Source organism: Curcuma longa, chromosome 5 (assembly GCF_044706935.1).
Source record: "Curcuma longa cultivar G26 ecotype Majalengka, Jawa Barat chromosome 5, ITB_CL_G26_1.1, whole genome shotgun sequence".
NCBI classification, from domain to species: Eukaryota; Viridiplantae; Streptophyta; class Magnoliopsida; order Zingiberales; family Zingiberaceae; genus Curcuma; species Curcuma longa.
This window is the reverse complement of record NC_133865.1, coordinates 6,974,661-6,987,395: the sequence shown is the minus strand read 5'-3', so window position 1 is coordinate 6,987,395 and position 12,735 is coordinate 6,974,661. Positions and strand designations below refer to the sequence as shown.

General features: G+C 42.2%; 3 protein-coding genes across 4 annotated transcripts; 1 reads left to right on the top strand and 2 right to left on the bottom strand.

Moving 5' to 3' along the window:
- Window positions 1-5,646: 5,646 nt before the first annotated feature.
- LOC141829784 (GDSL esterase/lipase EXL3-like) lies at window positions 5,647-6,769 on the top strand. Its single transcript, XM_074717294.1, has 4 exons — window positions 5,647-5,787; window positions 5,885-6,115; window positions 6,237-6,492; window positions 6,576-6,769. Exons 1-4 carry the CDS (start codon window positions 5,647-5,649, stop codon window positions 6,767-6,769), a joined length of 822 nt encoding a protein of 273 aa, XP_074573395.1.
- Window positions 6,770-6,824: 55 nt separating this feature from the next.
- On the bottom strand, window positions 6,825-9,977 carry LOC141829949 (CO(2)-response secreted protease-like). Its single transcript, XM_074717413.1, has 9 exons — window positions 9,735-9,977; window positions 9,408-9,664; window positions 9,226-9,337; window positions 8,615-9,140; window positions 8,427-8,530; window positions 8,108-8,353; window positions 7,900-8,014; window positions 7,604-7,820; window positions 6,825-7,507 (listed from the first exon to the last, which is right to left on the bottom strand). The coding sequence occupies exons 1-9, from the start codon at window positions 9,917-9,919 to the stop codon at window positions 6,951-6,953; spliced, it is 2,319 nt and encodes a 772-aa protein (XP_074573514.1). The 5' UTR covers window positions 9,920-9,977; the 3' UTR covers window positions 6,825-6,950.
- Window positions 9,978-10,979: 1,002 nt separating this feature from the next.
- LOC141829950 (thaumatin-like protein 1) lies at window positions 10,980-12,487 on the bottom strand. Of its 2 annotated transcripts, XM_074717415.1 has the most exons (4): window positions 12,424-12,451; window positions 12,310-12,376; window positions 11,532-12,237; window positions 10,980-11,416 (listed from the first exon to the last, which is right to left on the bottom strand). In XM_074717415.1, exons 2-4 carry the CDS (start codon window positions 12,356-12,358, stop codon window positions 11,251-11,253), a joined length of 921 nt encoding a protein of 306 aa, XP_074573516.1. In that variant the 5' UTR covers window positions 12,359-12,376; window positions 12,424-12,451; the 3' UTR covers window positions 10,980-11,250. The 2 variants fall into 2 exon arrangements, with proteins under 2 accessions (XP_074573516.1, XP_074573515.1); XM_074717414.1 differs by having other exon boundaries at window positions 12,310-12,487.
- Between the last annotated feature and the right edge of the window lie 248 nt (window positions 12,488-12,735).

Below are 12,735 nucleotides of genomic sequence, written 5' to 3'. Positions count from 1 at the left end.
TGATTGTAATTACATGCATTTGATATAATGTAGGAAGAACCAAAATATCTTTGGACTTCCTTTGTCATGGCTATATAAACCAAGTTGTAGCAAGGATACAATGTATTGGGAAAAAAAGTTTATCTTCAAAATTGTTACACTCCTCTTTTCACAAATCCTACATCTCCTCTCCCTTCAATTGGTATCAGAGCGTGGTGAGGTTCAAGAAAAATGGCATCCAGAAATATTGCAACTCCATTTATGCATACTTTCAATGGAGAAGATTTTGATTATTGGAGCAGTAGATTTCAAGTTTGGTTGAAAGCTTTTAATTTATGGAATATAGTCGACAAAGGATTTCTTGAGTTCGAAGATGAAGAAGCCTTGACTGAGGCCGAAAAGAAAGCTTTGGTGGACAACCGGAAGAAGGACATTCATGCTCTAAATCAAATCAATCTTGCAATAGACAAAGTGGTGTTCGAGAAAATCCGCAAAGCAACAACATCGAAGCAAGCTTGGGAAATTCTACAAAAAGCTTATAAATTAAGGTGATGAACAAGTGAAGAATATTCAACTTCAAATTTTGAGATCAGAATTTGAAAAATTAGAGATGAAAGAAAATACTAAAGTTGCTGAGTATTTCACAAAAGTTGGTTCTATAGTGAATCAAATGATTTCAAATGGTGAATCATTGGAAGATTTCAGAATTGTATAAAAGGTACTTCGTTCTCTTCCTGAAAAATATTTTAACCTTGTTATTGTTATTGAACAGACAAGAGATTTGAAGAGCATGACTTTAGAAGATTTACAAAGTATCTTGAAAGCTCATGAAGTGAAGATTAATTTATTATTTCCCCCATCACAACAATCTGATCAAGCTCTTAAATCCCAAGTTTCTATTAGAAGTCGTGGTTCATCCTATCACGGTAGGTACAAAAATTTTAGAGGACGTGGTGATTTAAGCTCTCACGGAAGAGGAAGAAATCAACAATATCATCAAAGTGACAACAATGAAAATCAAAGCTTCAAATTTCAAAGAGGAAGAGGAGATGGTGGATAACAAAGAGGCCGAGGACATGGTTATATTGAATGTGGCTATTGTCATAAACCAGGACATAAAGTTGCAGATTGTTGGCACAAACAACCAGATGATAAGAAACATGGCTATATCAAATGTAGCCATTGTCACAAGCCTGGACATAAAGCTGCAGATTGTTGGTTTAAGCAAGAAGATGACAAGAAAACTGAAAGTGGCTTCATTCATCAAAGAAAAAGTGAAGAAACTTTGTTGCTTGCTTCCCATGACAACAAAGTTGATGAAATGTGGTACCTAGATAGTGGGGCTAGTAAACATATGACAGGTAACAAAAATCTATTTTCCATTTATCTAAAATTGATTATGGTGAAGTCATGATTGGTGATGCTAGCACTCACAAAATTGAAGCAATTGGTGAGATTTGTTTTAAAACTAAATCTGAAAATATTGAGAAAATGTCTGAAGTTTATTTTGTTCCGGGTTTAAAAAGCAACTTACTTAGTGCTGGTCATCTTATGAAGAAAGGGTATGATGTGCATATGCATCATAATACTTGCACTATATCAAAAGACAATCAGGTTATTGCAAAGATTATCGTGACTTCTAACAACTTATTTCCTCTCAAACTTGAAACCACAAATTTATCTTGTTTTGCTGCTGTTGATAAAAAAGTTTCAAAGTTGTGGCATGATAGGTATGGACATTTGAATTATGGAAGTTTAAAGTTGTTGTCAACAAAAGAGATGGTTAGAGGACTGCCAAAGATCGATCAAGTTGAAGAAGTTTGTGAAGCATGTCAACTTGGAAAGCAACACAGAGATTCATTCCCACAACAAGCATCTCGAAGAGCAAAAAGGCCATTAGAGCTTATTCATTCTGACCTCTGTGGATATATGCCAACAGAATCACTTGGTGGAAGCAAGTTCTTCATTACTTTCATAGATGACTTCACAAGGAAGGTATGGATTAAGTTTCTCAAAGAAAAATCTCATGCATTACAAGCTTTTAAAGATTTTAAAGTTGAAGTTGAGAATTATACTGGGCTTCGTATCAAAACTTTGAGAATTGATCGTGGTGGCGAATATATTTCAAATGAAGCTGAGAAATATTTTAGAGAACATGGTATAAGGCATGAGTTGACAGCTCGTTTTACACCACAACAAAATGGTGTAAGTGAAAGGAAAAATAGAACCATTGTTGAAAGTATGAGATGCATGCTCAAAAGGAAAAAAAATACCAAATGAATTTTGGGCAGAAGCTGTTTCTTGTGCAGGTTACCTTATCAATCGTTCTCCAACAAAAGGTTTGGAAGATTGCACACCACATGAGGCATGGTATGGAAGAAAGCCTGATATTCAACATTTAAAGGTGTTTGGGAGCGTTGCTTATTCACTCATTCCGCAAGCAAACAGAAACAAGTTTGATGACAAATCTGAAAAATGCATCTTCATTGGATATAGTGAAAGAAGCAAAGCCTACAAGTTATATAATCCAAAGACCAAAAGGATAGTGATAAGCCGTGATGTTCGTTTTGATGAAGATGCAAATTTTGAAGATACAAAATGCAAAGGAAAGGATATCCATATTCCTTTAATTAGTGAACAAGAATCAGAAGAAGACAATTCTCCTTATTCACCAAGAAATTCACCAAGTTCTTCAACAAGTCCTCCTCCAAGGAAAATGAGAAGCGTGCAGGAACTCTTAGATTCAACCGAACCTATTGAATATCATGATTCTATATTTTTTGCTTTCTTTGCAGGAGAAGAACCAATTTTATTTAATGAAGCAAATCAGAAAGAAGTATGGAAAAAGGCCATGAAAGAGGAGATAGCTTCCATTGAAAAAAATGGAACTTGGGAGCTCACTGATCTTCCTTCACATAAAAAACCCATTGGTGTTAAATGGGTATACAAGATCAAAAGAAATGCAGATTGTTCTATCAATAAGCATAAAGCAAGGCTTGTAGCAAAAGGATACAAGCAAAAAGAAGGAGAAGATTTTAAAGAGGTATTTGCTCCTGTATCGAGATTTGATACTATTCGATTAATGATCTCTCTTGCAGCTCAAAACAATTGAAAATTTTTCAAATGGATGTCAAATCAGCATTTCTGAATGGTGTTCTTCAAGAAGAGATCTATCTTGAACAACCTCCTGGGTTTGTTAAAAAGGGAGAAGAAGATAAAGTCTACAAGTTGAAAAAGGCTTTGTATGGGCTAAAACAATCGCCAAGGGCTTGGTATAGTTGCATCGATCATTACTTTGAGAAGAATGGTTTTCTAAAATGCCCATTAGAGCATACTCTCTACACCAAATCCAATCCATATGGAAGCTTCATATTTGTAAGTCTTTATGTTGACGATCTTATTTTTACTGGCAATGATTTGAAGATGCTAGATGATTTCAAATTTTCAATGAAAAATAAATTTGAGATGACTGATTTGGGAGAATTACATCATTTTCTTGGAATTGAAGTTTTAAGATCTAAGCATGGAATTTTTATCACTCAAGAGAGTTATGCAAAAGAAATTTTGAAGAAATTCAGAATGGAGAATGCAAATCCTATATCAACTCCTTGTGTTATAGGATTGAAGTTGAGCAAGTATGGTGAAGGGAAACTAGTTAATCCAACTACATTTCGAAGTTTAGTTGGAAACTTGATGTACTTGACTGCTACAAGGCCAGATATTATGTATGCTGTAAGTTTGGTGAGCAGGTTTATGGAGCAACCATTTTCTAATCACTGGGAGGCAGCAAAAAGAATTCTTAGATATGTGAAAGGAACTCTTGATTATGACATCTTCTATCAAACAGATATACCAGTTAATCTTGTTGGTTATACTGATAGTGACTTAGCAGGAAGTATCGATGATAGCAAAAGCACCTCAGGCTATGTTTTTGATCTTGGAAGCGGAGCTATAGCATGGTGTTCAAAGAAGCAGTCTACTATTGCACTCTCTACTACAGAAGCAGAATACATTGCCGCTTCTTTTGCAGGATGTCATTTACTTTGGTTGCGTGGAATTCTGGAGAATCTCAAGCATGTTCAAGAAGATCCAACAACCTTATTCTGTGACAACAATTCAACAATTTCAATTTCAAAAGATCCAGTTCTTCATGGAAAAACAAAGCATATTCGAATTCGATATCATTTCTTAAGGGAGCTTGTGAATGAAGGTATTGTTCATGTTGAACATTGCAGGACCAATGAACAAAAGGCTGATATCTTCACTAAACCACTCGGAGGACCTATTTTCAAAAGAATCGTGGCAAGCTTAGGAATGAAGAGCAAGTTTGGTTTACGGGGGGCATTGTTGGAAATCTAAACCAAACATGCATTCTTGGAAGTCTAAATCAAATTGACTTGTTGGAATTCAAAACCAAATTGCTTAAGTTGTAGGGGCTAATTAAGTTGTCTTGATTGTAAGTACATGTATTTGATTTAATGTAGGAAGAACCAAAATGTCTTTGGACTTCCTTTCTCATGGCTATATAAACCAAGTTGTAGCAAGGATAAAATGTATTGTGAGAAAAAAAAAAAGCTCTTCTTCAAAATTGTTACACTCCTCTTTTCCCAAATACTACATCTCCTCTCCCTTCATAATTTTGTTTTAGATTGATGGATTAATGTATGATGACAGGATCTGAAGAAAATACCATAGATACAAATTAAAGTCTTTAGTTGAAACATGCATGTTGGATTTTGTTAAGCTACAAATTAAGTTCAATCTAAAAGACATTGTCGTAAACAAATCGAGCCTAGTCAAATTCTATGATATTCAATCTTCTTTGACAAGGTAATTGAGTCAAGTCAAGTTTAGTCTAAAATGAATTAAACGTTGAAATGATTATTTAAGATTTGTTTTTTATAAGCTTGAGCTTGATTCATCTAAATATTATCGAGCTCTCAATGTAAGTTTATTTGATTATTTAAAATTTTTTATATCTTTAATTTATTTTGTTGATTATTGAATTTGATAATACAAACTTATTTGTTGATTTTGAAAATTTCTTATTTATTTAGTATGTTAATATGAGTTTTAAATATTATTTATGAACGTTGTTCTTGAATATTATTTACAAATATTAATGAGCTAAATATATATATATATATATATGTGCAAACATATTAGTTTAATTAATGTTTTGTGTATTGAATGAATATAAATAAGTTCTTATCAAATCGAATACCAAAACGTTAGATTCATTTATAACTCTAAAAGAATACACAAAGTTACCACGAAATAAATTAGCTAGTAATAAAACCATAATATTTAAATATATAATTTTAATATTGAATAAATTTGAAAAAAAAACACAATTAAAGAATAGCTTATTTGCATCTCTAGGATCCAGATCTACTTACATTAATCTAAATTATATATGGTGACAGAAAAGACTGCTCGTTTCAGAGCTGAATACTTCGCACAGTTGGATCCTGCTACCACATAAAGGTGTGGCCATGTCGATTCTCTGTCCAACTCTACCAACTTTGCTGGAGTTCTTCAATGCTCATAACATGAACTGAACATTTCAATAATGTTTGGCTAGCTAATAATAGGAACTCATGCAAAGAAGTAGCAAAAAATTGTACGCAAAAGTAGTATTTTTCACATAAACTAATTAATTTTATCATGCAAGCAGCTCAAACGTTAGGTGTGAAGCAATTACTTCCTCCGTACCTCGGCGTGGATCTCTCACCCGAGGACATCTTAACTGGTGTCAGCTTTGCCTCCGGTGCAACTGGCTATGACCCTCTCACCCCCAAAATCTTGGTGATCGTCTACTTAATGCATCCCATAATTCTTCGTTCCATAGAAGTTATAACGTGCAGTGCGTGGATGCATGCTAACTTAATTGCTCTTGTTTAAGAATGTGATACCCATGAAGGAGCAGCTCGAACTCTTCAGTGAGTACAGAGCAAGGCTGTACTCCATTGCTGGTCCAGATCGAGGTGCGGAAATCATCTCGAAAGCCCTCTTCATCATTTGCGCGGGAACTGACGATCTCGCAAACACTTATTTCACCACCCCTTTCAGGAGGAACTACGACGTTCCTTCCTACGTCAACTTGTTGATCTCTTCTGCTTCAGAATTCATCAGGGTGCTTGCCTAAGTAACTTGCTACATATATATATATATATATCACATGTTTAATTTAAGGAGCTATTAATTATAATTAATGTGTAACTTCCATATGTTGTGGTGGTGGTGGCTTATTGCAGCAAGTAGTAGGAATTGGCGCAACAAAGATCGGATTTGTGGGTCTTCCACCTATCGGCTGCGTGCCGTCGCAAAGAACTCTCGGAGGAGGGAAAGAAAGACGATGCGAAGCGACTAGAAACCAAGCGGCTCAATTGTTCAACTCCAGGATTCAGACCGTCATCAAAGGTCTTTCAGCAGAGTTTACTGAAGTGAAGATTGTCTACATCGACATATACGACATTCTTCTTGATCTTGTTCAAAGGCCTGGCTATTATGGTGATGACTACTGATGTCTCTTCTCCTCCATGTAAATTTCTAATTCGATTGAGCGAGACTACTGAATTCTTGCTCTTTTGCAGGATTTAAGGAGTCCACAAAAGGGTGCTGTGGAAGTGGAGAAATAGAGGTCACTCTCCTGTGCAACAGCAAGACAGTAACCACTTGCAGCGACGTGAATGAGTTTGTGTTCTGGGACAGCTACCACCCCACAGAAAAGGCTTACAGGCTTGTAGTGAACAACATCTTTACAAATTACCTAAAATACTTGTTCTGAAAACTTGGGGGGAGAAATGATTCTGAATATTGTATTGCAATTGTTCTTTAATGATTTATTCATGATGAAGTCAAGAGAATCTAGTACTTTATGGTTCCACTGTGCACCAGATATCGGTTTAATTAGGATTAGGATTCTATATATCGTACGGTTACATTTCGACGGCATGGATCAGTATTAATTAAGTGCTCCTCACTGCGAATGAGCTTCTAACTCTGTGAACTCCATCTGACCAAGTGATCGATCCAAATAGGTCAGCCTTCACATAAGAGTTTGTAGCAGAGAAGATCACTTGGTAACTGAGTTTCTTCACATATTTGGTGAAGTGGAGCTTGTCCGGTACCACTTTCACGTCTAACTGCGGCGGAGACTTGACAGTCACATTATAGGTAACATCTTCAGCTCCAACGTTGGTAACAATCCGGTTCACAATCTTGGACCCCTTCCCCGAGAGGTTTGAGATAGCTATCGACGGATAGTTGAGATTGGAAATGAGATCCTTGCTTGAGTTTGCTGGGCACTCAAAACCTTGCCGAATGGTAGTTATGAGACTAATTTTGGAGGGAGAGTAGCCATAGTTGCACAAGAAGATCAAGTAGTCATCAGGTTCTATTTCGTAGACCAGGCCTGGTTGCAGTGCAGCAGTTGGGCTCACTTCCCCTGCTCCAATGTCGTAGGGAGTGGCAGTCAATCCGGCGTCAGTGGTCACTGGAGCCATATCATTGTTGAGCTGAGTTGCTGCAAGAGGACCGCAGGATGGATGCCATTAAGTTAAACAAGCAATGGTGGTGTGGTGCTCACGATCAATATCGAAAATGGATCGAAATTATATACCAGTGGTCATGATGGCTGATCTGATAGCGGCTGGACTCCACCTCGGATTCCAAGCCTTGATTGTCGCAGCTACTCCTGTTACATGTGGGCAGGCCATAGAAGTTCCAGAGACGAGATTGAATCCCGAAGGCTTCTGGCCGGGGGGAACATCGTCTGATGAATCATCTTCTTGAATCCATGACGCGAGGATGTTGACTCCCGGCGCCGCAACGTCAGGCTGCATGCATGCAGATTAATGAACTTACAAACATGGAGAACTTTCTCTAATCGAGAAGCAGATTTGAGGACTTTCTTACCTTCAAAATGTTACTTGTCTGCGACGAAGGACCTCTTGAGGAGAAATAAGCCACGGCCGGCGCCGGCCTATATTTGTTAACTGTCACCGTAGATAGTATGGAGGCCACAGGATTTCTAATTCGAAGGAACAATGTAAACCAAATGGAATTAGTTATAGCTTAATTGAATCCGAACATTCATATTAATCGTCAAAATAATTGGCTTTACTTGGTTGAGTTGATGTAGCAGAGAATTTCATCAGCTGAACGCGAGGAGATCTTGGTGACAGGAAAGGAGGCGAAAGGAATAGCCACGGCTCTTTCCATGTCATCGATAAAGATGGCACCAACAGCTCCCGAACTCTGCAATCCATCAATCTTCAGAATCTCTGAGGTGTCGTCGCTCTTGTTGTTGATGCAAAGAACGATCTTGCCTTTGATCTTCTTCGAGTCGAGCGTTTCGTAGTCGCAGTGACTGGTTCAGATAAATAATTAAGCCAAATGCATCCAACAGGGAAATAATTTGTGAGTTATCCTTGGTTAATTACCTTGCGTACCCATCGCCGGAGCTTGAATTAGACCTTGCAGCTTCCCCGGATATCAAGGGGTAAACCGGAGATTTGCTCAGATTAGAGAAGTTTATACCCTCTCCCTGAATCCAACAGTGAAGGGAGATCAGATGAATTGTTTGATTTTTTTTCGAAATTAAATTTAGATAAGTGAGGATTCCACTGACTTCGATTGACTTGTTGTTCCCTTGAACGATATCAGACTCGAAGTGCCGATCGATGGTCGTCGCTGCAACCGTGAGAATCCATGGAGCAGCATTCGTGACGGTGGAAGAGGTGGGCCCATCGTTGCCGGCGGAGCACACCACGGTGATCCCCTTCGCCACGGCATGAAACGCTCCGATGGCAATCGGATCTTTGTCGAAATCGGGCATGTAGCGCGCTGCAGCTCCAAGCGACACCGACAACAAGTCGACTCCGTCGGCGATGGCGTCGTCGAATCCGGCGAGGATGGCGGATCCGGGGCAGCCATAATAGAAGCAGACCTTGTAGACTGCGATTCTCGACGAAGTCGAGCCGCCCTTAGCGGTGCCCGCCGCCAGGCCGTAGTAGGAGGCGCCGGCGACCGAGTTCCCTGCCGCGGTGGAAGCGGTGTGCGTGCCATGGCCATTAGTGTCTCGAGAAGACAATTCACCTGGGAAAACGCTGGCAACGTCTTCGTCCGATGGATAGCATCTTGCTCCGATCAGCTTCCTGTTGATAAATGAAGCAGAAGATCAGAGTATCGCTTTTTGTGTCAGTTAAACCACTAAAAACTCTTCTTCAAATTTCAGCTCACTTATTACAATTAGATGCACTAAAGTTCGTTCCTTTCATGCAAATCCCCTTCCATCGCTTTGGAACGCTATTCATTCCGTGGTCGCTGAAGCTGGGGGATTCCGGCCAAATCCCTTAAAAAGAAATATTTCGCAATAAGATGGAAATGCAGTGCGTATATATATATCTTTTTGTGGAGCTTGCCTGTGTCTAAAAGTCCGATGATGGTGTCCGAAATTGGAGATGAAGAGTACGCGCCATCCTCATCAAGATTTGAGTCGATCTCCACCGACGTTTGCTGCAAGAAATCCCATGACCTGGTGGTGTGAAGCTGGTAGATTGGATCTTCAAAAACTGACAAGACCCCTGGTTTTTGGGCAATGGCGACTGCCTCTCCCTTCGACAGTCTCGCCGAGAACCCTGAGAATCCGTGTCTATAGCTCCTAATTAGCTTCTTTTCCCTGATTCATTAACGGCACTGTTTAGTGGACGGACTCACGTTTTCGACGCAGTTAATTGTTACATTTAAACCTGATGGAAGCAGAGGCAAGAAGCTGGAGGTGGCTTTCCATCAGCATGTCCGCAGAGGAGTCAGCAGGAGCAGCTCCCATGTACACCACGTACACCTGCCTCTCCTCTGCCCAGCTTAACCCCTGCATCAGAAAGCACCAAAAACAAAGGATCGCATAGGTCTTCATCTTGTGGCGCAGCTCCATTCGATCGAACGTGATGCCCTTGGATTTATAGGGCCACAGGCCAGTGGTTTGACAACTCGGTGGGTTATGATGCCCCTCCACCGATCAAAGTGCGATGAGACATGAAACAGAGCCGCACGTTTCAGCATGCCCTCTCGAGCATGGTCCTTCATTATGAGGTGGTCGCCTAGTTGAGCAGTCAAAACCAAAGTGGCGAATGAAGGCGGGCGAGGTCAGTGGCAGGAGTTGGAGCGCAGCAAGGCGGAAGTGGGCACAAAGGTGGAAGGGAAATGATGCACTTGTAACGCCCCTATTCACGAACGGAAAGGCAGTGCAGTGCACCGGCCGGACTCACGTAGTGGACAGTCCACTACCCGGAAAACTCAGAACCGTCGAGGAATTGCTATATATCCATTAGGAGCTGAGCTGAGCTGATTGAAGAGATGGGTTCTAGAAGAGGTCAGGCAACTGATGAAACATGCATATGATTGCAATACAGATGAACTGGCTCTACCTAATCGATCGGTGGTCGTCTTAACAAGATATTTTATTCTCGTGACAATTTAGTATTAATTATTGGGATCTACCTAATTGGTGGTCATGCGTTGTCGTTGCAAGATATTGTGGGCCTATCACAGTTAGGTGGCTGATATCTAAGTATTCTCATACTATGGATTTGATCATTAGCTTTACTCACTCGCTTTAAGAATACTTATATTAAAGGTCTTGTGTACTTAGAATTGGATAAACTAGAGATGAGACGAGCTTGTCACTTTTGAACTCCTGTGTGTTTCTCTTTTACTAATTCACATCTTGTAATACGTATGGATATTTCGCGTTATCCATTTAGATATAAGGGCTCATTTCGACGTGACCCATCTACAACCCAACAACTACCATGATCTCTAGAGACGTGTGTAATTAATGAATTGCATATCTTATTGTAATAAATACGACGAGTTGTATTCTTCCAGAGGCCACTGCCACCGAGTGACCGTCCAGACCGACATAGGGCTGAATATTGTATATCGTTGTATAAATCAATTTCTATTATAACAATTACGTTCTCTACCAGAACAAATTGAAATAAAAGAAGAAAAATTGAAATGGAAGCAGCAACAGTAGCCATATTTCGTTATCTGTGTCCCACTTTGTATGTTGGTCAATAAGTAGCTACTGTGTTCTTGGGGGAAAAGATTTTGATGTGTCTTTGGTTCTCTCTTTCCTGCACTGCGTGTAAAATGAGGGTTTCACTGACGAAGAGTACTGATAGAGGTAGACGCCCCAACGGCCGGAAAATGGCAGAGCCCACGTGACTGAAGCACGGCCTTCCGCGCTTCGAGACAAGGCTTCTACGAGATCACAGAGAGGAGGACGGCGAACGCGAGGGCAAGCAGCGGCACCGCAGCTAGCGCGGCGCCGTCGCTGGCTTGCTCGCTGCCCACGTATACCATCGCGCTGGTGTTGGTGGTCGCCGACACTGCCACCGCCTGCGGGTTCGAGCCCGATGATTTCTGGCTGTTCGTTTGAATGAAAACAGAGATCAATTGATGGTCAAACGTGGCAGGCAACTGCCAAGAAAATGACTGATTAACAAATGGAGGAGGGAGAGGGGTAGGTTGCGATTTGAGACCTTGTGGTGCTGGGGCAGAAGGTGATGAGGTAGTTGGCGGAGCCGGTGACGCAGGTGAAGGTGGAGGTGGCGTCGTCGTAGGCGTAGCTGTACGCCCTGGGGCACGCGTTCTTGAAGAACTGCGAGTAGGACGACGGCCGGCACGTGTTGGGGTTGCCGTACTCGCCGCTGCAGCAGTACTCCGGCGACCCGAAGGCCTCGCATGCGCTCTTACACGCCACGCCCTCGCTGCCGCCGTCGGAGTGCGCAAGGACCACCTTGAGGTCCGACGGGCACAGGGCGTTGAGGTCCACCAGGCACCCCGTGGAGCTGCACGTCCCGCCGGAGCCGCCCTCGGGGACCACCAGCATCGGGAGGTTGTACCCGTCCACGAGGCTCACGTCGTAGAAGTCCATTCCGCCGCTTCCGGCGAGCGTGAACTCCGCGAGGGTGGCGGGCGGCGCGGCTCCGCTGCCGGAGCACTCGACGGAGCCCGAGCCGCAGTCGCCGGAGCCGCAGGTGAACTTGCCGGTGGAGTCGGTGGAGCAGTGGGTGCGGCCCCAGAGGCGGCCAGACCAGGCGGCGGGGGCGTCAAGGCTACGCGACTCACCGGACTGCAGAGCGAAGCCTGTGGTAGGCAGCGAAGCCGTGCCGGCGCTCGAAAGCAGACCGGGCCAAACGGTGTACTGGCAGTTGTTCGTCAGCGTGAACGTTGCGGCCGAAGCCCCTGAAACCAGAGCAGGATTAGCCGAAACAGGGGAAACAGAGCCCGATTTATAAGCAGCACCTAAATATTCACCTTCAATCAAGAAGACAACAAATGCGAGAACGACTAAAACTCCGGCCATCTTGCTGCCGGAACTACAACAAGATGTCGAATGATTCGAGCGAGTTCTGCCGTCCCGCCACCACACCCTTAGCTTCACAGCGATCGGATGGGGGAAGGAGGAAAACTCAGGATTGGGGGAGTTCTGCAAGAGGGAGGTGGTGGTGAATTTATAGAGAGGAGCCGACGGACAGTCAGAGATGAAAAATGTTGCGGTATGAGGCGATGACACGGGGACAAGCTTTTTGACGATGCAGCGACTTGTCTGCTGCTCCACCAGCCCCTGACGGTGGCTGATTGGAGTCGGCAAACCGCGCAGATCACGGTCCTCCAGCTCGGAGGCCGAGGAGCTTCACGTTTAGTTTAGCCGTTAGCAACTCCACCTTCACAAGGCAGTGT

Coding starts and splice junctions, on each gene's coding strand:
- LOC141829784 (XM_074717294.1), top strand. CDS start 5,647: ATGCAAGCAGCTCAAACGTTAGGTGTGAAGCAATTACTTCCTCCGTAC. Junction 5,788..5,884: donor CTCTCACCCCCAAAATCTTG/GTGATCGTCTAC, acceptor CTCTTGTTTAAG/AATGTGATACCCATGAAGGA. Junction 6,493..6,575: donor TCAAAGGCCTGGCTATTATG/GTGATGACTACT, acceptor GCTCTTTTGCAG/GATTTAAGGAGTCCACAAAA.
- LOC141829949 (XM_074717413.1), bottom strand. CDS start 9,919: ATGGAGCTGCGCCACAAGATGAAGACCTATGCGATCCTTTGTTTTTGG. Junction 9,141..9,225: donor AGTGCATCTAATTGTAATAA/GTGAGCTGAAAT, acceptor ATTTATCAACAG/GAAGCTGATCGGAGCAAGAT. Junction 8,015..8,107: donor TGCTACATCAACTCAACCAA/GTAAAGCCAATT, acceptor CCTTCGAATTAG/AAATCCTGTGGCCTCCATAC.
- LOC141829950 (XM_074717414.1), bottom strand. CDS start 12,358: ATGGCCGGAGTTTTAGTCGTTCTCGCATTTGTTGTCTTCTTGATTGAA. Junction 12,238..12,309: donor TGTTGTCTTCTTGATTGAAG/GTGAATATTTAG, acceptor CTCTGGTTTCAG/GGGCTTCGGCCGCAACGTTC. Junction 11,417..11,531: donor TTCTGCCCCAGCACCACAAG/GTCTCAAATCGC, acceptor TCAAACGAACAG/CCAGAAATCATCGGGCTCGA.